Source organism: Electrophorus electricus, chromosome 8, assembly GCF_041902795.1.
Source record: "Electrophorus electricus isolate QZ-2024a chromosome 8, ASM4190279v1, whole genome shotgun sequence".
In the NCBI taxonomy this organism is placed as follows: domain Eukaryota; kingdom Metazoa; phylum Chordata; class Actinopteri; order Gymnotiformes; family Gymnotidae; genus Electrophorus; species Electrophorus electricus.
Genome location: NC_137504.1, coordinates 27,130,806 through 27,154,267, shown reverse-complemented (window position 1 = coordinate 27,154,267; position 23,462 = coordinate 27,130,806). Strand labels below are relative to the sequence as shown.

General features: G+C 40.3%; 1 protein-coding gene, 2 long non-coding RNA genes and 1 pseudogene across 8 annotated transcripts; 1 reads left to right on the top strand and 3 right to left on the bottom strand.

Moving 5' to 3' along the window:
• Positions 1–829: 829 nt before the first annotated feature.
• Positions 830–2,694, bottom strand: LOC118241557 (UDP-glucuronosyltransferase 2B17-like; annotated as a pseudogene).
• A 692-nt stretch (positions 2,695–3,386) lies between these two features.
• Positions 3,387–7,987, bottom strand: LOC113582827 (uncharacterized). Of its 3 annotated transcripts, none has more exons than XR_014125008.1 (5): positions 6,944–7,987; positions 6,697–6,863; positions 6,213–6,473; positions 5,820–6,124; positions 3,387–4,839 (listed from the first exon to the last, which is right to left on the bottom strand). It is a non-coding gene; the product is annotated as an uncharacterized LOC113582827 (long non-coding RNA). The 3 variants fall into 3 exon arrangements; XR_014125009.1 differs by lacking the exon at positions 3,387–4,839 and having other exon boundaries at positions 5,242–6,124; positions 6,944–7,574; positions 7,910–7,961; XR_003411190.3 differs by lacking the exon at positions 3,387–4,839 and having other exon boundaries at positions 5,242–6,124; positions 6,944–7,981.
• Positions 7,988–13,853: 5,866 nt separating this feature from the next.
• Positions 13,854–21,450, bottom strand: LOC113582819 (UDP-glucuronosyltransferase 2B20-like). Of its 4 annotated transcripts, XM_027018805.3 has the most exons (7): positions 20,792–21,439; positions 17,290–17,449; positions 17,038–17,186; positions 16,472–16,603; positions 16,119–16,206; positions 15,808–16,027; positions 13,854–15,398 (listed from the first exon to the last, which is right to left on the bottom strand). In XM_027018805.3, the coding sequence occupies exons 1-7, from the start codon at positions 21,374–21,376 to the stop codon at positions 15,116–15,118; spliced, it is 1,617 nt and encodes a 538-aa protein (XP_026874606.2). In that variant the 5' UTR covers positions 21,377–21,439; the 3' UTR covers positions 13,854–15,115. The 4 variants fall into 4 exon arrangements, with proteins under 4 accessions (XP_026874606.2, XP_081575911.1, XP_081575910.1 ...); XM_081719784.1 differs by lacking the exon at positions 17,290–17,449 and having other exon boundaries at positions 13,859–15,398; positions 16,466–16,603; positions 20,650–21,450; XM_027018803.3 differs by lacking the exon at positions 17,290–17,449 and having other exon boundaries at positions 13,860–15,398; positions 20,650–21,450.
• Positions 21,250–22,670, top strand: LOC118241558 (uncharacterized). The gene is made up of 3 exons (XR_004776184.2): positions 21,250–21,406; positions 21,560–21,635; positions 22,289–22,670. It is a non-coding gene; the product is annotated as an uncharacterized LOC118241558 (long non-coding RNA).
• The last annotated feature ends 792 nt before the right edge of the window (positions 22,671–23,462 follow it).

Genomic DNA, 23,462 nt, shown 5'->3' with positions numbered 1-23,462 from the left:
CATCCAACACAAAACACGGGGCCAGTGCAAGTTCCGGAATGTGGAGTTTGCTATACACACATGGTCACTGACCTGTCAATAAACTTGCAGGCACTCTATGATTGATGGCAGAAAGATAAAGCCAAATCTGTCCTGGTACTATTATCAGGTGGACGTTATAGGTCAAACCAGTTAATGTTCAAAAATGTTATGTATATAAAAAGTATTATATGGTTAATTCATAAAATTCATTCGACTGGGTCCTAAAGTTTCAAGAGTGTAGATGTGTTTGGGGAACTCTCTTGATTCACTACCTTGGGATAAGTGTCTCTTGACTTCCCGGATCCGGCTACAGAGGACCGAGGGCATAGCGTAACTTGGAGGAGATCGAACCTGACGGACTGGTCACTTTGAACCAGTTTCTAACAGAGAACAGATAAAAAAATACCTTAAAATTAGATATCATCCGTGAACAGGTAATCCCTGTTTGCCATGGTTACAGGACTAAACAGAAACTCTTGGGAGAGGATATATAAAAAGTGTTTCACTTGCTGGAGGAAATCTATTTGATCCATGTACCAGGGCCAATCCCTGGCACGTAAGAAAGTGATGTTGGCAGCTGTCTACAGAGGTGCTCCACAGCATTTCCAAATGGGAAATCAGGACTTCAAACTGTTCTTTACTCCATTCTCCAGTAGGTGTCCACATGCAAGCAACCGCAGTGGATCAAACTGACAAGTAAGAAACTACTGCATTTATCATGTACATTAACAGCATTTTAGGCTCCCAGCACAGGAAGGATTATCCGAAATTACTACTTATACTAATATAGTGATACACACTAACTTAGTCACTCTTTCTTGCCCTTTCTTGTTGTGGTCTTTCTTAAACATTTACGGAAGAGCCAACTGCATGTTTTCACAAAGATGAACATGACCAGTGCAGTTATGGAGAGTAAAAAGGCAGCCACGTCCAGGCAGTAGTACTGGTACCAGGTGAGGTTATGGGCTTCTACCCTCAGGTGCTTGGCCCCCTTGTTCCGCATCACATACTCGATCCAGAAGACAGCCTGGTCCAGAGGCTTCATAGGTTGGTCATGGTGGATCCGGGAGAGTCTCATTATGTTCTCTTTGTACCTGAGTGAAGAAATTAAATAGATTCTGGAATATAACATTTCTGAAAATTTGGGCTTGAAAAAGCACATTCCAAGGGCATGAAAACTAAGATTGCGGAAATTGTCTACCAGTGTCAGAATCAGTAGTTTTATATGAATGTAAAAATACATGAATTAAATTATATATTAAAATATGATGATGACTACAGAATGAAAATTGAGAGATGAAAGAGGATAGAAGTGTGAAAAGCAGATGAGTAATTTGTATACATTCTTAGAAACGCCACACGAAATTAAATACTAATATTAAAGATGACATAAGAATTTCGAGGTTCACTTCAGCAGACAGACTGAGAACCAATTTTACATCATTATGCATAAGATAAGGAAATATTTTAGTGTTTTGTAGGGAATAGCTTTCATAGTTTGGAATTATTGGCATTTCCTACTTAATGCTTTTAAAATTTTAGATCCTGACCACAAAGCTCATCTCACTGGTATCTGGGATGAGAGATTTTCTTAAATGAAAACAGAGGTGCTATAGATCCAATTGGGTAATCTTACACATAAAGGGTGGTCATTATATCTTAAATAACATACATGTATGCATATTACAATATGAACTCACGATGGATTGTGTAACATCAGTGAGAGCCTCCTTCAGGTCTTTGGACTCCATTTTGTTGAAGTCAAGCATTACAGCTGCCCCCTTTGCTCTCATGTGGTTCATGTTATCTGGCTAATCAACAAACAGTTGTAAACCCACCATTGGGACTCCATAGTAAATAGCTTTATACAGCCCATTAGTCCCCCCATGGGTGATGAAGGCCTTGGTTTTAGGATGTCCTATTGAATGTAAGCCATTAGTACATGATGTAGACTATTTACTACAACAAACTGTTGTAGGCTATACACATAAAACAAAACCTAGTTATACCTAGTAAGTCATTCTGGGGAATCCAGTCATACAGTCTTGTATTAGGAGGGTATCCAAGGCCAGCCACTGGCACATAGGAGGGTGGTGCTGGCAGCTGTCCACAGAGTCGCTCCATAGCATTTCCAAATGAGAACCTCAGACTGATGATAAATGGCAGGTTCAGCTTCTGTGCCAGCAGTTCTCCACACATAGTCATGGGGTCTGTCAGAAGAACATCAAACTGTTCCTTATGCCACTTCTCCAGCAGGTCTCCACATGCAAAGAGCTTCTGGCAGAGTATCCTTTTATGTTCTGTGGTCACATCAAACATTTGCTTGAGCTTCAGGGATGCCTGGATCATATTTTCATTTGGCAGGTCGTATGTCCAGTAGCTTCTAAATCTGTACATGATATTGATCATATCCTGCTTCGTGTAAGGCACCTGTATTACCTCCACATTGTAGCCCAGAGACTCAGTTGTCTTTACAGATGGTGTAGCACTGTGGGTAACGACAGTCACACTGTGTCCTCTGATTATTAGTTCATCTATTATGACTTTGATGTTGAGCCAGTAGCTGAATTCTGCTGGCCAGACGAGGATCTTCTCTGCTGTCACACCCAGTGGAGCCTGGGCCACAGTGAGCAGGAACAGAACACTGAGGGCAGCTCTCCCACATGCAGTCATGATTGTAGTATGACCAGGTAGCTCTGGCCACACAGTGAACTTCAGAGGCAGCACATAGCTCAGTGACCAATGAGAGGTCAGCAATCCTAAATATCATATTCTACCAATCAGGGCAGTCCTATTCAACACCTTGATATTTACATCCAATTTTCTGCTGCTAACATGCATGTGTGCACGCGCGCACACACACACACACACACACACACACACACACACACACACACACACACACACACACACACTATATATATATATATAGTGTGTGTGAGATGCTAACAAAAATAATTATATCACCCTGTATTTGTATTTGTCCAGTTTATGCACTATATGTCCAAAATTTAAACACTGCTGAAAGGTACATATTCTTTCTTCATTCTGTATCCTCAGAATTTCGACCTCACTGCTTTCAGAGCTAATGATTACATTTCATAGGAGACAGCAGACATTTCCAGCAGACAACACTAGTTCTCTGATAACTGGAAATTAGTGTGTTAGAAAAATAGTAGTGGGCATTTAAAAATACTTTTACTAGATCTGCAGTTACTCATATGCAGATTAAAAAGGAGAAATAAGTTTATTCGGTAGTTATAAAATTTTAATTTTATTTAAACAAAACAGCACTGTATGATATATGAATTAAATCATGAACTTTGCTGCAAAGTCTAGCACCAATTGTCAATGAAACATATATTTAATTAATTCCTACTGTCTTGCAGTTGTCAGTGACTTGTCAAAGATTTAGTAGTGTTTATACCGGCCCAAAGTGTGTATGACACACACCGGAAACAACCTGTGGAATGTTTTATGTATATTTAAAGCACATTACAGGAAGCAGTCCTCATATATAGTGTTTTTATACTGCCAGCACACTTTTTAAACGCGAGAGCGCGATTCACGCAGCACTCACGGATTTCCTTTGCTCGCATGTAAACTATACATGTGCTCATTCATATTTATATCGCTAAGATTCACTTTCCTCTGCTACAGAAACGCCCGCGAGCTTGCTTAGAGCTATGCTACTCTCGCGTGAACTTGCTCTTCTGCGCACTCAAACTGATCGTGCGCGCTCGGGTTTTCACCGCTGCAATACTGCCAAAAGTAGTCAGCCAATTAGTAAGAATTAGCGGATTTTGACCAATGAAATTGTTCCTGCTGCTCCTCTGCATTCTCATTGGTTGGCAAAGGAGCGACGAACACTTTTTTTTTACATGGCTTATTTAAGTTTGTTCTTTGTACATGGTTCATACAGCTTTTCCAAGGTCAAATTCAAAAACTTTTCAAGCACTTTCAAGGTCCATTTTCAAGCTTACCAGCACCTTACAAATTACATATTTATACAAATACATACATACTCAAAATGATGAATTCACTGTCCCATTAAAAGATGCTCTAAACAACCAGAATTGAGTTTGGTAATAGAATAATAATAAGAAGAAGAAGTTAGAGGAATACATGTTTTATGTGTCACCTGTGGGTAAGTAGACTTTCCTTGCTATCTAACCTGGCTGTTTCAGGATAAAACAATTACCCCAAAATCAGTCAACGAATAGCTTCACTTTACTGAAAAATCCTTTACTGAAAATGTCAAAAATAAGAACATTCATCTTTGAGGTAGGCAGTCAAGCAGCTCTATGACCTTTTTCCACACTGTTGTGCAAATCAATCCAAAACAACAAACCAAATGCATTAACATCAAAGTGCAAATATATATGTGGCTTATAGCCTTTGAGTCCCACCCCTAGACATGATATAATAGGGCTGTGAAGTGTACATGGATAAAGCTCAAAGTGCATCAGATCGGCCAGTCACAGCACATGGTGACTACCAGTTCTGCCACCAAAAAAGGAGAAAAATCATATCAATGGAAACAATTTTTAGTAGTGCCTGACTTGTTAGCCATTTCAGCATTGTTGGTGAAACCCAGGTCAAGGAGAAAGCTGCCTTACAGAGTATAAACTTACAATACATATTTCACTTCATGTTAACACAGCAAGATGTTATCTTCTCTATGGCCAGTCCAGGGTCCCGGGGCCCCTTCGTGGCCCTTCCGAAGGCGCCCGATGTTATCCACACTGTCCATGACGTTCTCAGACCCATGGTTCACCCAGAATCCAGAATCTGCCCAATTCCTGTCCGAGGTGATCTCTGTGACCTCTCCAGCAAGGAGGTGGGAATATGGCGATAGAGGGTTGGAAGTTGTTTTGTATGTTAAGTAGCCAAGTGCAGTTGAGCATGCATGTCAAGTAGCTATGTGTTTCATGCTGTTAGACTGTTCTGTTTTTTTTTTATTTGTGTATCTGTTTGTGTAAATATATTCATTTTTAATCATGATTAAGATTGCATGTATAAAATTCAACAGACGTTCAAACAGAATGTTATTTTATTGTCTTCATATTGTTTTTCTGCATTTTTAAAAATATATCCCATTATTATATATATTGTTAAAAGTGGATGTTCATTTAAGAATAAAATTAATAAAACTGACTTAATTGAATATTAATTGGATTAAGTTAATTTAACCGAATCATTTATACACAGGAAACTGAATAGTTTGAATAGTACTTGTTTATTGTTTATTAAATAAATAATATCAAGCATCTTTTGTAAGAATGTGTCTAATTACCAACAAGTTATTTATTCACTTTATTAAAGCAGTTTAAATCGGTGCCCATTCACTTTGTGCAACAGACTGCAGAATAAATCAGTGCTCATTCACTTTGTGTTGTACAAAGCAGAATAAATCAGTGCTTGTTCACGTTGTGAAGTACAAAGCAGAATAACTTTGTGAGAAGTAAAATACAGTATAAATCAGTGCTCATTCACTTTGTGAAGTATAATATAGTATTAAACAGCTCATTCACTCTGTGAAGTATAATATAGTATTAAACAGCTCATTCACTCTGTGAAGTATAATATAGTATTAAACAGTGCTCATTCACTTTGTGAAGTATAATATAGTATTAAACAGCTCGTTCACTTTGTGAAGTATAATATAGTATTAAACAGCTTATTCACTTTTGAAAGTAAAAATGATTATAAAATAGAATAAATAATGAAAATAGGAATAAATATAAAACTATGTACAACTACAGTGGGGTGAATGGGGTGGTCAGCAGATCACTGACCTTGTCCAGCATCTCCTCTCCATCTCCTCCATCCATTGCGCCATGGTCTTCCCTGCTGCTGCCGTGCAGAAGTGCACCCCACGAAACCTGCTGTGTCCAAACTCTTTGGTCTTGGGTTGGCCACACTGTTTGCAGGCATAGTGTTCATGCATCCTGCTGGATGTTAAAGTCAAGGGCAGGGTGCCTGTGAGTCAGACGCTCTGGGAGCTTACTCAGCGTGGGAGGGCCACCATGGGAGTGCTGGACTGGCCAACGCTCAGGCGCAGAACATCTTGTTCCTGCTTTTTCTTGCTGGGGTTGTACCTCTAACACAAAATGCAGCACAACCTATTAGTACTCAGCCTGTATAGTCCACAATGCCAATAAGATCAATATAAAACCTGGTAAACTCACCACTGGGTCAGTGTCCGCTGATTCAACTCAAAAAGTTGAATACGGGTCCGGGCCATGGGGCTGGGGCTGCCGAAGACTACGTCCCTGATGACACCACAGTCCCTCCTGATGGCAGCCCACCTGTTCAGCCCACCAGCCCAGCGATGGTCAGCAATGGTCTGACCGGCCGGGTGAAGCCGACAAAGCGCCAAGCACACGGCCTGGACAAGGCGGCTGACGCTGGGCCACTGAGCAGGCCCACTGCCTTGTCCAAGGAAGCAGCTGTGAAGATACAAAAGGACACACAGACAGACAAACAGAATCAATTAGTCACACAGCTACAAGTCAAACTCAAGGAAACTTATTGGACTATTGAGAGTGTGCTTAGCGCTTCAGACTCTCTGTTCCAGCTACAACAGAGGTCTTAGAGTGGCTGCTTTAAAACCTTTTAAACACACGTGTGTGTGAATATGAGAGAGAGAGCGAGAGGGGGAGAGGATATTACCTGTATACTTAGCCAGCTGGAGCCCAAGGAGTTGCTGGTTGGCTGGCTGCTGTAGCAGACCCGAGTAAGATCGCTTCGCTGCACTGCTGCTGCCGTGAGGACCTCATTCCACCTCACCAACCCTTCAAGCAGGTACGCCTGGAAGTGCAGAGCACTCGCACTTGTACCTGCAGCAGTCGAGGAAAGGAGGCTTTTAGTAAACAGTGCTGACATGCATACAGAAAGCGTGAGCGAGAGAGGGACTTACCAGGTACAAAGCGGTTCAGGTGCAGGTGGAATGACTCCAGGAAAGTGGAACCGCAAGCACAGCGATAAACGGTCAGGACGACACCTCCCCTAGTCACCTGTCCCACCCTCCTGTACAGCTGAACACTAGGAGGGTCCTGAATGCAGTGGAGGTGGCCTCCATCAGAGGCCAGATGTCCTCCATCTTCTCACCGTGAAGAAGCCTGACGCCCGTGGTGTCTGTCACATCCATGTAGTCTTCCAGCAGCTCCTGGATAAGCAGCTCGGTCTTCTGGGCCCAGCGCGTGTGGCGGCGACAGCACCGAGCCAGCTCCTTGGCGGTGGGTCTGCCAGAAGACCCGGCGTCAGTCAGTCAGCTTGGCCTCCTATAGACAGGCCACATCCTCCGCGTCCCACTCGAAGACGCAGAAGCAGAGGCGGCCCATGAAGAGGCCGTACAGATGGTGACTGTCCGTGGTGACACCTTAGCATGAACTGCCACACGTCCAGCCTGACGAGCAGCTGGTCTCACTCGTGGAACATGGCAGCTGCCTTGCCCTTGCCCACGCTGGAACAGCAGTCATGGTCCACGTAAAGGAGCTGGGGATGGGGCTTAGTGAACACTTACAATCAACGCGTACACCGCGGGGCGTCTGCAATACATACAATACAGCAACACGGTCGATCTAGAGTTGTAAAGCACCACTCCAGACGAGCATGCAAGCTACCTGGGCACATTAATCAATCGTTTTAATGTCATCTAGCCAGATAGTTAGACACCCTGTATTTCGCACATAAACGACCTAGACAAGCGAACGATTTAGCGAGAGAACGAGCTAGCTCGGTCGGTCGGTTATGGTTGCTAATTTGGCCCATTAAATCTCACTTTTACAGTACATCCCTGACGTACGTAGACGGGGAATAAAAACCAGGTAAAGAACAAGAGCGTAAAACCTAGCAAAAACGAATCGAAGGGAAAATTTCATACCCGGCGAAGGGAAAATTTCATACCCGCCGTGAGAAGTGACAGCAATGAGAAGTGTGACAGTGAGGAGACGGCAACGGGATAGCAACGGGAGAGCCAATGAAAAATCGAGAATCCCATTGGAACAGGCCAATGGCGCTCTGCTGACTTTGCAAAATAATTTGGAACAGGCCAATGAGAGGATAGCAAGACTGTTTGGACACAAACCAAAGAGGTTGGACACAGCCTGCTGGTTTCGTGGGATGCACTTCCGTGCGGCAGCAGCGGTGAAGGCCGTGGAGCAAGTAAACTTTATTAATTTTATTCTTAAATGAACATCCACTTTTAACAATATATATAATAATGGCATATATTTTTAAAAATGCAGAAAAACAATATGAAGACAATAAAATTAACATTCTGTTGAACGTCTGTTGAATTTTTGCATGCAATCTTAATCATGATTAAAAATTAATATATTTACACACACACATACACAAATAAAAAAAAACAAAACAGAACAGTCTAACAGCATGAAACACAGCAACTTGACATGCATGCTCAACTGCACATGGCTACTTAACATGCAAAACAACTTCCAGCCCTCTATCGCCATAGTCCCGCCTCCTTGCTGGAGAGGTCACAGAGGTCACCTGGGTCAGGAATTGGGCAGATTCTGGATTCTGGGTGACACGTGGGTCTGGGAACGTCGGGGACAGCGCGGATAACATCGGGTGCCTTCGGAAGGGCCACGGAGGGGCCCTGGGGCCCTGGACTGGCCACAGAGAAGATTGGCCCCCAATAATTTCCTCTGCTCTTTCCATTTCTTCTTTTGATATTCACGCTATTACAGTGTCTTTCCCTACCAAACTTTACATCATTGTCATCTACCACCCTCAAGGTTCTTTAGATAACTTCATTGACGAGCTTGACATCTTCCTGAGTCAATGCTCCAATGAAGAAAATCCACTAATGCAGAAAAGCTGCATATCTTCCTACATCCTTCCGCTGTTGACATCATTTGACCTTGTCCTCAACCAGTCTCCTCCAACTGACAGAGCAGGCAATATTTTGGACCTGTTTTTCACCCAGACCACCACAACATCAGACATCGCAGTCACCCCCTCCACCTCTCAGGCCACTTTCCTTCTCTTTCTCCTACCTTCTCTTTCCATCCATACCTCCCCAACATGTTCTTCCTCCTTCTGTTGCAATCTGCACTCCATCACTCCCTCTTCTCTTACTTCTACTATTTTGTCCACCCTTCCTCACCCTGACTCTCTTCTCTCTCACTAGATACAGTTACTAATACTTTCCTTTCTACACTCTCATTGATTAATCTTTTGTGCCCTCTCTCCTCTAGACCTATAGATCTTCCCCACCTGCCCTGTGGCTAAAAGAAACACTCTGCTGCCACAGGGGAAAACTCACTTAGATTCAGACCTCAGCTCATACCAGTCTCCTTCCCAAGTTCTCACTGGAAGTAACAGCTACAAAGTCATTCTACTGCAGAGGAAAATTTGAATCATCAGCATCTGATCCACGGAAGCGCTTCAGTATTTTTTCTTCTCTTACGCCTCCCCCTCCCCCCTCAACTCTTACTCCTGAGGAGTTCATCACCTTCTTAGAGGAGAAGATTGCAGCTAATCACCAGTCCTTTTCCTCTATTCCCACTCTTCCCAAAATTCTTCAGCTCTTGATTTCCAACAATGCGACTACATGTCTGGTGGATCCCATTCCTTCCACTCTGTTTCAGACAATGTCACTGTCATCATCAACAACTCCTTATCCTCTGGACATGTACCAACTACATTAAAATCCACCAGAGTGTTATCAATCCTCAAGAAGGCCACACTCAATGGCTCCAACATAACCAATTACAGACTGGTATCATTTCTCTATTTCCTCTCAAAAGCCCCTGAAGGAGCAGTTTACAATCAATTATCCCTTTTCCTCACCCAGAACCATCTCCACGATCCATATCAGTCTGGCTACAAACCAGCAAATTCAACAGAAACAACCTTTGACACAGTAAAGCACAATATTCTCCTCTCTGTTCTCTCCAGCCTTGGTGTGAATGGCTCTATGTGGAAATGGTTTCAGTCATATCTGGAGGGACAGTCCTATTGGGTAACATGGAGAGGATACACATCCAATCCATGTAGACTCTCCACCAGTGTCCCCCAGGGCTCTGTATTAGGCTCTCTTCTCTTCTCTTCTCTTCTCTTCTCTTCTCTTCTCTTCTCTTCTCTTCTCTTCTCTTCTCTTCTCTTCGCTTCTCTTCTCTTCTCTTCTCTTCTCTTCTCTTCCAGATGTATCTCAGCATGCATGACTGACATTGCATCCTGGATAACAGCCCACCATTTGAAGCTCATCCCCAGTAAAACAGAGCTTCTATATATCCCAGCAACTCCCAGCCCTTACCATGACCACACAGTTTCCTTCAAGCTGCTTGTAGCCTGGGCATAACTTTGGACAACCAGTTGTTGTTCTCAACTTATGTTTAAAATCTGAGCTGGTCTTGTAGATACAAGATCCATAGCTCAAGTACTTCAAACGTCAAGTACGGCTTGGCTTGAAACACCATGCTTCAAGTCTCATGCAAGACAAGCATCATAACTATTCTCTGTCCTGGCTTCTAGATGGTGGAACAAACTTCCGCTGCCTGTCTAGATAGCAGAGATCCTTGCAGCCTTCAAACGCAGACTAAAGACCCATCGATTTGAGAAATATTTAAATGACCACTGATACTGCACCTATGTCAAATAACTGAAACTCTAGTACTTATTGTAGGGTATTGTTAATTGCACTGATTGTTGCCTGAGATAGAGATTATGTATATTACACTTCTAGGCATCAGCATTGATCCATGTATCTCAACAGCATTCAAATTCACTGGTATCTTGGACTCTAACCTACTGTACTGGCTAGGATGTATTCTATGAGCAAATGACAAAGCACTTTTGTAAGTCGCTCTTGATAAAAGCATCTGCCAAATGCCTTAAATATGAATGTCTGGTAAATGTCATGAATAAAAATAAACAGTGAAGGATACTGTGGCTCCAAAGAGCGTCTGAGCATCTTTCTCAGTTTTCTTCAGTGTTCTTAAGGGTCATATTTCTGTCTAAGATTGCGGGCTGCCTCAGCCAAATGTTGTCCTCTCTGAATAGTGATGTGTATCTGGGCATGCTGGCTGTAGCGCACAGACTCATGACCACCTTAGAGGACAGAAGTGCAGTCAGTAGGCCTGTTCCATTATAATTTGTCTACAGCAGGGGGTGAATATGCAAAACTCTTGTATGCTAGCTTTGGAATGTACTCATGCAAAATCTGTGCCTGTCTTGACAAATGCTGCATGGCCTCTTCTAGATGTATTCTGCTGTAGGATGTGCTTGGCATACCAAGTTTGAAGTTTGAAGTTTGCTTTATTTGTCACATACATAGTCATACACAGTATAAATTGCAGTGAAATGGTTGAGAATGCTCACATTAATGTTATCTGCATACCTTTCGTTGATTGGCTAAAAAGCTTAAATGTAATGGATAAGCAAAGAGATGGATAAGGGGAAAGGGAAAGAAAGAGTAATTAACTCGCAATGCCAAGCACTGGTATTTCAACAAACTAAAGACAATAAATAACCTAGTTAGGTCCATATGACTTGGCAGCCCTAGACTGCATTACTAACTCTGATGCAGTAGCTCTACTCACATGCCTGGACACTGTAAAATAGTATTCAGCAACCTTTTAAGAATACAACTAAGCCTTTTGAAATTTGAACAATTTAAATATATACAAGTACAAATATTAAACCTAGATTACATGTAGAAAAATGACTGTGCATGTCCATATATTCTCCATTAAATCTACATCTGTTACAGTTGCAAATCCAAGTGTCAATTTATTCATGTCTAAATTCAGCTTTGTTTTTAAAGGTACCGAATAAGGAGTCAGTAGTGACTGACATTGTCTCTTCATATATGGATATTTTTCTGTGGGAGTATGTGTGTGAATCAAACTAAAACTAAAACCAAATTAAGGAGGCATTCCTATTTTTGGGCCAAATGTTAATCCAAACAAAACATAACACTGGTAAAAACATTCAACAATTTGTTTTCATTGAGTGATAGGCAGTGGGCTTGATCAGTGTTATTAATTAAAATTTGCAGTTCTTGATGCACCACTGATCTAGTCACCATAGCCTCCAACTCACCACAGAACCACAACGGGATCTTCACAAGATGGCACGTAAACAAAATTATGACTACAGTTACCCAAAATTCAATGTGGAGTCTCTACAGATAATTGTGTTAAAATAATTTGTAACGTATAGAACATACTTGATAATAACGCATCTACATTACATTTACTGATAAGTCAACGAAGTGGTTATACCTTCATCTTGGCGTAATGCTCATCAAATGATTGCAGCACGTGGTGTCTGGATTTTGCTGTGTGAGTAATGTACGTTCTCTAATGGCTCAGTGAAGTTCATGTGGTCTGTGAGACGCCCCTGGGTGGCGACCGCAGGGGCATATGATGGCGGAGCTGGCATCTGTCTACGGTCGCTCAATACTGTATGCAAAATGGAATAGAAAAGACAGCACGTGGGGTACACCAAGTGTGTAACACATTACTTGGGGGTCATTGACCATATCGGTCCATGGCGAAGCTACACATTGAGGATGTTTCAATCCCACCATTCCTAACCAATGAGAATGTAGAGGAGCAGTAAGAACTATTTAATTGGTCTTTCTGGCTGACGACCTTTGTCAGCGTTGTAACAGTAAAAACCCAAGCGAGGAGCATAAAAGATTCTCGAGTGAGCAGGATGAGTTTAAGTGAGCATAAGAGCAAGTTTGTGCGGGGGCAGGTTTGTAGCATAACAAAGCGAAACTGAGGAAGAGCAGAAAAAATTTGAATCGCCACCTGTATGTGAGCGCTTCGTGAATCTCGGTCTCGCATTTTAAAAATGTACTTTAGATTATTGGCAGGGTAATGTCACCATAAATTAGCACCTTCAACAGATCAAGCAGGAAAAGCAAAGAGCTGCTGGACAAAGATCACTACACATTGACTATAGCCAACATGACTGAGAACGGTGCAGCTCGAGTGCTGGGACAAAGCTTGTGTACAGGGAAGCACAGTGGTCATGATGGATTACACCATAATTAAACTTTAAAAATGCAATTTTGTAAAACAGAAAACAACTTGTCCATGCACAGAAACACTACAAAAACCCAGGGAACACATAATAAATAATTATTACGTTTCTGTGACACTAAACTAGTTCAGTGAATGTTAGAACTAATATATGAAAAAAAAACGTTGCTTAAAAACAAACCAAATTTGCCAATTTGTCCCATTTTTGAACCGTCTGAGTGTGCTTCTAATACTGCAAATAGCATGCTGCATTCACAGTGCACTGTCACAGACTTCTACGCTACTCAAGCAGAGCTGAATAATGGCGCAAAGAGGGAGAATTAGAGTAAAAAAGTCAAGTACACACTGATACAAATTTTAAGCACCAGATAAGCCTCGTTCGTAGGTGCTGACAGGATTTTATGTTTTCTATCTGGATAAAACAAAATTATAAGTGTAGATACATGGCTAACTCCTGGGGTGGTGAAAGATTGCATAGGCTGCACACAAATTAACGAAATATAGCCTGATCTTATGCTTGTTTAATATGTTTATAATTAACTTGTGAATCTACAAGCTTGTCTTTGTGGCCCTAGAATGTCCAGATTTCTGTGACAGTGAGAGCTATAAAATTCAAATTTAGGTCTATGTAACCATCTGTTACTTCAAAACAATCACTAATGTATATTAATCCACATGTACATACATCACAATAGATGACCACAATTTAAATGACCACTGACCTTGCTCCTATGTTGACTAACTGACACATTAGTACTTATTGATTATTGCACTGCTTGTTGTCTGAGATAGAGCTTATGTATTTTGCACTTCTAGGCATCAGCATTGATCCCTGCATTTCAACAGCATTCTAGGTCATTGGTATCTTGAACTCTAACCTACTGTACTGGCTAGGCTGTATTCTATGAGTAAATAACAAAGCACAATTGCAAGTCGCTCTGTATTAGAGCGTCTGCCACATGCTGTAAATGTAAATGTTTGTTTGACAGCACATTTATGCATGTGCTCTTAGAAGAGCCATCCCAAAGATTACACTGTATCTATAACATACAAATTCTATTAAGTATTAAGCTATTAAGTTAAGAATACTAAGTTTGACTATGAGTCAATGAGTTACATGAGTTGCATTAACTGCTGCCTATTTGTGTGTTAAAGGTTTGTATGTATAAGATCTTTAGTAAAGGTCAGGCGCTAATCTTCAGGGATTGTTTGGTGGTTTATTAATTCTTAATGTTTAACCCAGTGCTGAAAACAACCAGTGCATGATGATGGTCTTTCTTTGGGTAGAAGCTGTGCAGGCTTGCAGTGCAGTCCACCCTCAAACTTGAAGTTTGGCAGGAATGATCATGGATACTCAAAGTACCAATCTAATCAAACATCAAAGATCTGATCAGCTATAAGTCAGATTTTCCCACAGTATCACAGAGGTTTATGGGTTTGCCTGTGAAAAACAGCAGCAAAGGTGGAGGGACAAACTCATATCAGGTTGCCGGTGATTGTAAGTGGTGTTTAAAGCTGCTGTAATAGCTTTTAAAATTCTTTTTAACTTATGTCAGACTAAGACCATAGAGTTCTCTCCTTCCTATCGTCCAGAGTTTATGAGTTGAGAAAGAAAAAACATTTTACAAGAGGTGATTCTGAAGCAGCTGAGGTGTTCATTTAAAGTTAGATAGAACTTTACGTGGTACGGCGGGGATTCACATGTGTGTTTTGTAACCACGCCCTCCGGGATTGCACACAGCTGCACAGGTTTTACTGTTGTATGTTTGTCAGTCTATTTAAACCACTGTCAGTGTGTGCACTGGGGTTGCTCATATATATCACACACACCCCTCACGTTGGAAACATACACATGTATATAATTTATTCCAGTTTTCTTAACATTTAGGGACAGTACCAGCACCATTTTCTGTAGCAATGCTCTTGGTTCATCATTCAGTATTAAACTGGGCAAAGGTAAAACACCTTCATGATTATAGCTGATACTGTGGCACAGTATAATGTTGATGCTCCCAAACTCATGTACAATGATTCCATAATTAATAATACAATTATATGCACTAACTTATTCACTCTTTTTTGTTCTTTGTTGTGGTTCTTCTTAAACATTTACGGAAGATCCAACTGCATGTTTTCACAAAAATGAACATGACCAGTGCAGTTATGGAGAGTAAAAAGGTAGCCACATCCAAGCAGTGGTACTGGTACCAGGTGAGGTTATGGGCTTCTACTCTCAGGTGCTTGGCCCCATTGTTCCGCATCACAAACTCGATCCAGAAGACAGCGCGGTCCAGAGGCTTCATAGGTTGATCATGGTGGATGCGGGAGAGTCTCATTATGTTCTCTTTGTACCTGAGTGAAGAGATTAAATAGATTCTGGAATATGAAGTTTGTGGAAAAACTATGGTCTAAGACCATGTATGGAATATAAGAGTGCTGGAAATATCTAGCAGTATAGCTCTCAGAACAATGTGCAGATGTGTGCTTTTGGTCCTTAATAAAATGTTGTTTCTATGTCTTGAAAAATGCATGAATCAAAATGAAAACATTCATATGGGAGAGTGGAGATTTAGGAGAAAGGACAGCATGATGATAGAAGTAAGAAATAAAAGATGTTAGATAAACAAGTGCTATGAAATGAGCTTATAGGTTTTGAGCCAAGAGTGCAATCATGTTTATACAAATGTGTGTAATCCTATTTTTAAAGATGGTCAGTAGATCTTAAAAACTTTTTTTAATATAACTCAAAGGATCAACTCACAATGGATTGTTTATAACATCAATGAGAGCCTCCTTCAGGTCTTTGGACTCCATTCTATTGATGTCAAGCATTACAGCTGCTCCCTTTGTTCTCATGTGGTTCATGTTATCTGGCTGATCAGCAAACAGTGGTAAACCCACCATTGGGACTCCATGGTAAATAGCTTCATACAGCCCATTAGTCCCACCATGGGTGATGAAGGCCTTGGTTTTAGGATGTCCTATTGAATGTAAGTCATTAGTACATGATGTAGACTATTTACTACAACAAACTGTTGTAGGCTATACACATAAAACAAAACCTAGTTATACCTAGTAAGTCATTCTGGGGAATCCAGTCATACATTCTTGTATTAGGAGCAAGAGTGTCTGGCTTCTCTCCTAGGTAGCTCCACAAGACCTGCAATTAGAAGCTATTGAGATCTGAGGATAAAGTTCAGCTATGCAATGTATACTATATTAACAGCAACTGAAAGAATGTGTCAAGATGCTCAGTACTGATTATATAAGAAATCACAAAACCAGCAAAGGATTTTTTCCTCCCTTCTTTCCTGCAAACATAAACAGGAATTAAACAAACAGCTGTACAATTAGTGTGGTTTCTGGCTTATATGGTCTTTTGAACCTTTCATATCTTAAACAAATTTAAGAGTACAAACCAAGACCTTTTGAGGGATCTGCCCGAGTGCTGAAGCGATGGTGTTGGCTCTCTCTTTGGAGAGATTCTTTATTAAGGAGCCCAGTGAAAAGACCACAATGCCAGCATCTCCTGAGCTCTGCACAAACTCCTCCATCTCCTACAGAACCAAAAAGCTCAGCTTTTTCAGAACTTTTTACTGAAATTATAGCAAGTGATTGTTTATTCTTGATTTTAAATACTCACTGGCAGGAAGGCAATTGGCAACCTGCCTCCTATCTATTAATTAATTCCAAGTAATTTCTGTGTGACTGTGTGATTAACGAGTAAGTTTGTATTTAAACTTTACTGCTAACTTCCCACAAACCCTGTCTCACCTCCAAATGACTAAAATTGGGTCTCTCACCAACACTGCAGGTACTGCTGCTTATTTGGGCAGGTTTGTACATGTGAGGTAAAGATATGTAGTAAACATCAGGGGTTACACCTTTATACAATATGATCTTTGGGATTGTTTGACTGCTTGTCTGACTTCTTGTTAATTCTTAGTTTAACCCATTGCTGAAATATTTCGATCTACAATGATAATCTTACTTTAGGGAGGGGCTTTGCAGGCTTGCAGTGCAGTCCGCCCACAAACTTGAAGTTTGGTAGGAATGGTCGTGGATACTCAAAATCCCAATAGGTTCTGATCAACCAGATGTCAGCCTTTCCCATAGTGTCACACAGGGTTGTGGGTTTGCCTGTGAAGTACAGTAGCAAAGGTGAAGGGACAAACTCATATCAGGTTGCCTGTTTCTGTTTAAAAAAAAGTTGTAAAATCACTGGGCAGTTGTGTTACATTACCCATTATGTAGTTCTTATTAAACATAATCACACTCAGTATGACTATAGCTGTGTGAACAATGTACAGCAGCAGGTTGTCTAATCGCTCTACGAGGTACATGTAATCTGTGAGATGCCCGTGGGTGGTGATCACCAGGACATATGATGGTGGAGCTGGCTTCTCAATACTGTGTGTAAAACTTCACAACGTGGGGTACACTGAGTCAAAAACACACAACGTGGGGTGCACTGAGTCTATAGCAGCAGGTCACTATCACTGGGTCATCACTGGGTCAAAGTACGACTCTAAGTGAAATTCCATCCCAGTACTAATGATGTTCAGCCATAACTGATGCACATCATCTTTTTCCATGCTCACTATAAAAGCCATGCATTCTAAGGTCTGCTTTTGCCATTTACCAAAGGTGATGCTGTGTGTACAGCTATGCTGTGATTCTGTGCATATTGTGTCAGTGACTCAAATCACCATGAAGCACCTGTACTGTCACAGTTATTTAAGACTTGCTCAGGAGCAAAACTAGGGGAACATATCTGCATATCATAATGTGAAATTAGAAACCCACCTTATCTCACTTGTGTCTACCATCAAATGCACCCCAAATAACTTTATCACTGAAGTTTGTAATTTAAATATCATCAAGCTGGGAGAAAAGATATTGGGTAGTTATTGCTTCATGGAACTGGAGTCTGTAATTGGTCAGTGAATTAGACTGAGCCTTAGCTTATATGTTCTATAAAACCCTAAAGATTTACACGTGACAATACTCAAAAATAAAATGTTGCATGAAACTGGCATGTACATTTCATGCTAAAATTATGACCACGTCAACACACATGGTGCTTACAATTTTTTTTAAAGGGTCATATATGAAAAATGTGTTAGCCATAGGGTCTATATTCACTTTAACTAATATGCCTTATAATAACAACATACATTTGTGGTCATATATGTTTTTTCGTTTACATATGGTCAAGATGATGGATTAGGGCTAATGCTGTAATTCATCCAGGCAATACTGTACTGTGCCCATTGAGCCTGAATAAAACATTTGTCAGACACTCTGATGGCTGAAAGCACTGAACACCCAGTCTGCTAAGTCAGCCTGTGACACAGGCATATTATTTAAAGTTAATGAGTTAATGTGCTGAGGTTTTAATGTGCAATATTATCCTTAGTTTGATGATTCAATTGTATCCCTTTGATTTCATAATTCATTCTCTCAATATAATAAATAATTGTCTCAAATTACTAGTTAAAATGCAGTGTCACAATATTCTGGGGCTGAGTATACAGGAATACCTTAAGTGAGTACTGGAATGCCTTTATGACAAAGTGCACAACAGGTAGTACAAACAGAATTCCCAGGATTCAACATAAAATAGAAGCTATGTGGCAAATCAAGCTACTTTCCCCATTACATTAGAAAAACCTGTCTCAAAGCAAGCATTGTCTTGGACTTAACATCATCCCAGATCTCTGGGAAACATTTCTACAGTCAATTCCAGACTCATTGTGCAAGCAACGCAAGACTTCTCTGTTTCTGGAAGGAGACTGGCTTGACCTTTTGGACGCCCGTGATGTGAATATTCATCAGTGCAGAAAGGTACAAGAAAATATTGAAGTGCACAATGGCACTTTCCAGCAAACTCTACGCCCAAGCCTGGTTCCAGGGGTAGGTCCCGGTAACCCTCTTCTGAGCAGGGTACCCACTACTCTGGTACTTTTGATCATACGTTTTTATGGATCGTATTTATCTGGTGATAGCAGTTGATACTACTGTATTCCTTCCCTTGCTCCATCTACACCAGTGTATGCAAAAACAGCTCACCCACCCTAAAGTCTCTGACATGAATTGGCTACATGAACTATACACAATGCAATGCATCATGAATTGTTTTTAAGCTTAGTTGCCCAAGGAGAAAAGTTCCCACTTGAATACTAGTCCTCCCACGATTTCTTCTTTAATCCAACCAAGGAGTTTTTCCTTGCTGTTGTTGATACTGGCTTACTCATTACAGATAGAAGTTTGACCCAAACATTTGTAAAACTGCTTTGTGACAATGCATGTTGAAAAAAAGTGCTACAGTACATAGATACATTTAACTTTTGATCTTCACCCCAGACTTGTTCTTCATGGGAGACCCCAACAGGAGCTTAATGCTCCCCTTGACAACATCAATAGATCACCCATGCCCTTCTGCCATGACAAGGCCCTGATCCAGGAAGGATATTTTTTAGAATAGGATGACATGCTCTGGTGAAACTATGCTCTGGTGAAACTAGAGTGAAAGTACAAATCCCTTTGGTGAAATATATCTTGAATAAAGTCCTTTATCTACATTTGTACTAAAATTAAGTTTAAAAAAGTACTTGCTTTCAAATGTACTATCCTGCACTATGTAAGTGGGGAATCAGCAACTTCTATGGTAGCAATAAGTGATTGCAAAAAAATGTGTGGTAGAACATTTTGTTACGTGGTTTGTGCTACATTGCATTTCCCCAAGCGGAACTGACTGGTGGTTGCCAGTACATTAATGTTGAATGAGTATTCAAAGAGACCTCAATCAGAATTTGGTGACATAAATATTTTCAGAGAATGCATATCCATATCATCTTAATGTTCGACTTCCATTTAAGACTATTCAAATACAGATATGTATGAAAAAACTGTCACTACTACTACTTACAAATTTGGCTAAAAGGTACTATAGATATGCCAAAATTGTGTAAATTTGTTGTGCTTGGAAATAGACATTGTCAGCCAACTGCTCTTCTGTGAAAAGTTATGTAACATAACCTTACATGAGCACCCTCAGTTATGTAAATTTAGCAAAAGTAGCCTTCATTAACCATGCATTCTACAGACAACGTAATTAAGGCTCAAGTCAAACTTGACAAGGAAAAGAAAAAGTGTACCTACATTTTGTAACAAGAACGCATATTACATATAGCATTGTTTACACAATGACAATAATGACTAGCCTGTTATGTCAAAAAGCAAAAGATGAACTCTGAAAAAAAGAAAGATAACGTTAGCAAAGTAATTGACCAATAGTAGACAGTTAGCCAACCAACATCACCTATTCCTCTAAAACAACTTCGCAAGAGTACATTGCATTACATTACATTACAAGGGTAACTTTAATTTCCATAATAATGAACTGTCTGACTGTTTTATAGCAATAGCTAGCTAGCAAACCACCAACATAATTGACCTGTTCAGCAATAAATAGGCAGTGTATAAGCCATGCCACCACTGTGAATCAAGTAAACCAGCCCATAGTCAGACCTTCCTTTTGAGCCTGCACATGACGTGAGCTGAAAAGCTCTGTGCTGTAGTGTTGTTTTGACTATATTACCCAGTATTTCACTGTAGTACTTATTCAGGCTCCCCATGGCCAAAGACTGGAAAGCCACGTTATAAAAAACGTACAAAACCAAATTATAGACGCGCTCCACGAAGCTCATACGGTCTGTAAATTGCCCCGGTGATATCGGCACATACGACGGCGGTGCAGGCATCTGACCACAGAGTCGCTCCATGGAGTAACCGAGGGACAGTCTCAGAGAAATAACAAACGGAACTTTAAGCACTTCTGCAAGTAAGTCGCCACACACAATCATGGGGTCAAACAGAAGCACATCGAACTTGAACGATTTCAGCGTCGCCAACAACTCTTCGTTGCGGAACACGGAATCACACAGGACTTTCTGAACTGCTTGAATCCTTGAGGCTAAATCCATAATCTTGAGCGCCATTCCCAAAGTAGATGATGTGCGTGATTGGTTTATCCAAAGATCAATCATTTCTTCAGAAAGAGCGTGCACTTTTTGTGATTCTAGGGGAGAATCTATAACAAGGAACTTGAAGCGCTCCGTCTGGTTGTACTTGATAGAAGGTGATGCTGCGTGTACCAACACTGTGACGCTGTGATTTCTTTCAACCAGCTCTTCTAAAATGAAACGCATATTATGCCAATGGCTGTACTCCCCGGGTAAAACAAGGACTTTACCACTTTGTGTAAAGCGAAAGAAACAGAAAAGCAAGACGAGAAAAAGACTGGATGAGTTCCAAAGACAAGACATCGTTACTGTTTACATTCAGGAAGCCTAGTGGTAAGAACAGAGTCATAAGGGTAATGTCCACTGTGTTTGCTCCGGAAAAGCACTTTTAAGTTGTCTTTATGCCTGTCAACTTAAATACAACTTCCTTGTAGGGACCGACGTATCAATACTGCACATACTGACATACTTTTTTTTTTTTTGCAGGCAGTTTGGTCAATACCAGAAAAACAAACAACAAAACAAAACAACAAAAAAACAACAAAAAAACCCCTGAAAAATTGTAAGTATAACCGAATCTAAAATTAGTTGCTTTCACAACTCATAAAAGTGCAGTAATGACAGAAATGTTTATATTCAATATGTACATGTTCAAAAATGTTTGTTTATTTTAACACGTTCAACGAGCAAAATATATAAACACTTCATAATAATTTTACATTGTAATAATTTAAGGTTCAATACCAGTCATGTGTGGACATACCTACTCTTTTGTTTTCTAGATTTTAGAAAAAACTGTGAAGGTATCTAAACAATGAAATAACACGTGATTGTAAAAAACTAATATAACAATCATTTTCACACTTGTCTCAATACCATGTCCACTTTTTCCAAAACAACACAGTCACCATATCAGTAGACTATGTGAAATAAACTGTCTATATTTTTTCATTAATTTGATACAAAAGGCATTCAGTCACCACTTGTTCCAAAATTCATGAATACCTCCATTAGTGTTCACCACCAGCAAAGGTCTGTAAAACTAATTTTGCAGACACTGACACACTGTTCAACACAATTAACGTTCAACAACATTGTGATCATTTAGACTTAAATTTGGTGCATTTTGACAGCCAAATGAAAATATACACTTGAAATGCATCTGATTTTAGCAGGTTTATTCATTTTATTGTTTGTTTTTTGTTTGTTTTGCAGCCTTGTTACCATCAATACAGAAGTGGTCACAATTGTATTAAAATGTGTATGCATATAGGGAAAGTATAAACGCCAACACACCTGCCTGTCATTTCAGCTAACAACTTACCCAGGTGGTTTCTCAGGTGTTTCCATATATTCAGGTTGATGTTGATGAAAATCTATGGCCCAATGCAGTAGACAGGATAGATTGTCCAGGCCAACAGTAGACGTCTGATGCTGATAGGCAGATTTATTGTATATTTTTCATTTCTGAAGTACAGTATATTACACTGAGAACAAATGGCAAAATACAGTAAACCCTCAGAAGAACACTGGCTTTTAAAACTTATTTCTTTATCATATATTTTTATATTATACAGTAAATATTGTTATTCGTGGCATATGTTATAGCAGCAGTAGTCACATTTGGATGAAAAACGAAGTGTTTAAGTGCATTTTGCACTAATGATTATTGATAACTGATGTGCTAAGGTGTGTTTCAAAAGCACACTGTGTAAAGAGCTTTGAAGAAGTGGACATGGTATTGAAACAAGTGTGAAAATTGTTGTAAATAACTAAACAAATACGGACTGTCTTATATTTCAGATTCTTCAAAGTAGCCACCCTTTACTTCACTACTAGCAATGCATGCTCTTGGTATTCTTTTAACTAGTTTCATGAGGCAGCCAGCTTTGATGTCTTGAAGAAACATAGCTATGCTGTAAAAAAAATTCTGAATACAAAAACACTTCTTAAAACACCTGTTAAAAATTAATTTGAACTTATATATATATATGACACCATTAACTTTCACTATTATATTTGTTTACAAATATAATGATGTGATTGTCAAAATAATGTCATTGTATTTGGGAATAGGCCCTTAACAAGCAGACTGTGAACCAATTCCTTGGAATACTGGCACCACCGAGCTGAGGAGGGAAGGGTATCAGACTCAAAGATAAAACATCACCTTTGCACGAGATGCAGTTCCGTCCTCCACATTGCAAGCCACAGCTTGACCATCTGAAAGCTTGAGGGAGCTGCTGGAGTGTTTGGTCAGGATGACCAAAGCTCTACTGTACACACTGCTATTGACATAAGCAGATATATGACTAGTGCTCACTTGCCAACAACAGAGGACCACCCTGAAGCACACTCCTGTATTCCCTCATCTCCATACTCTGGCACA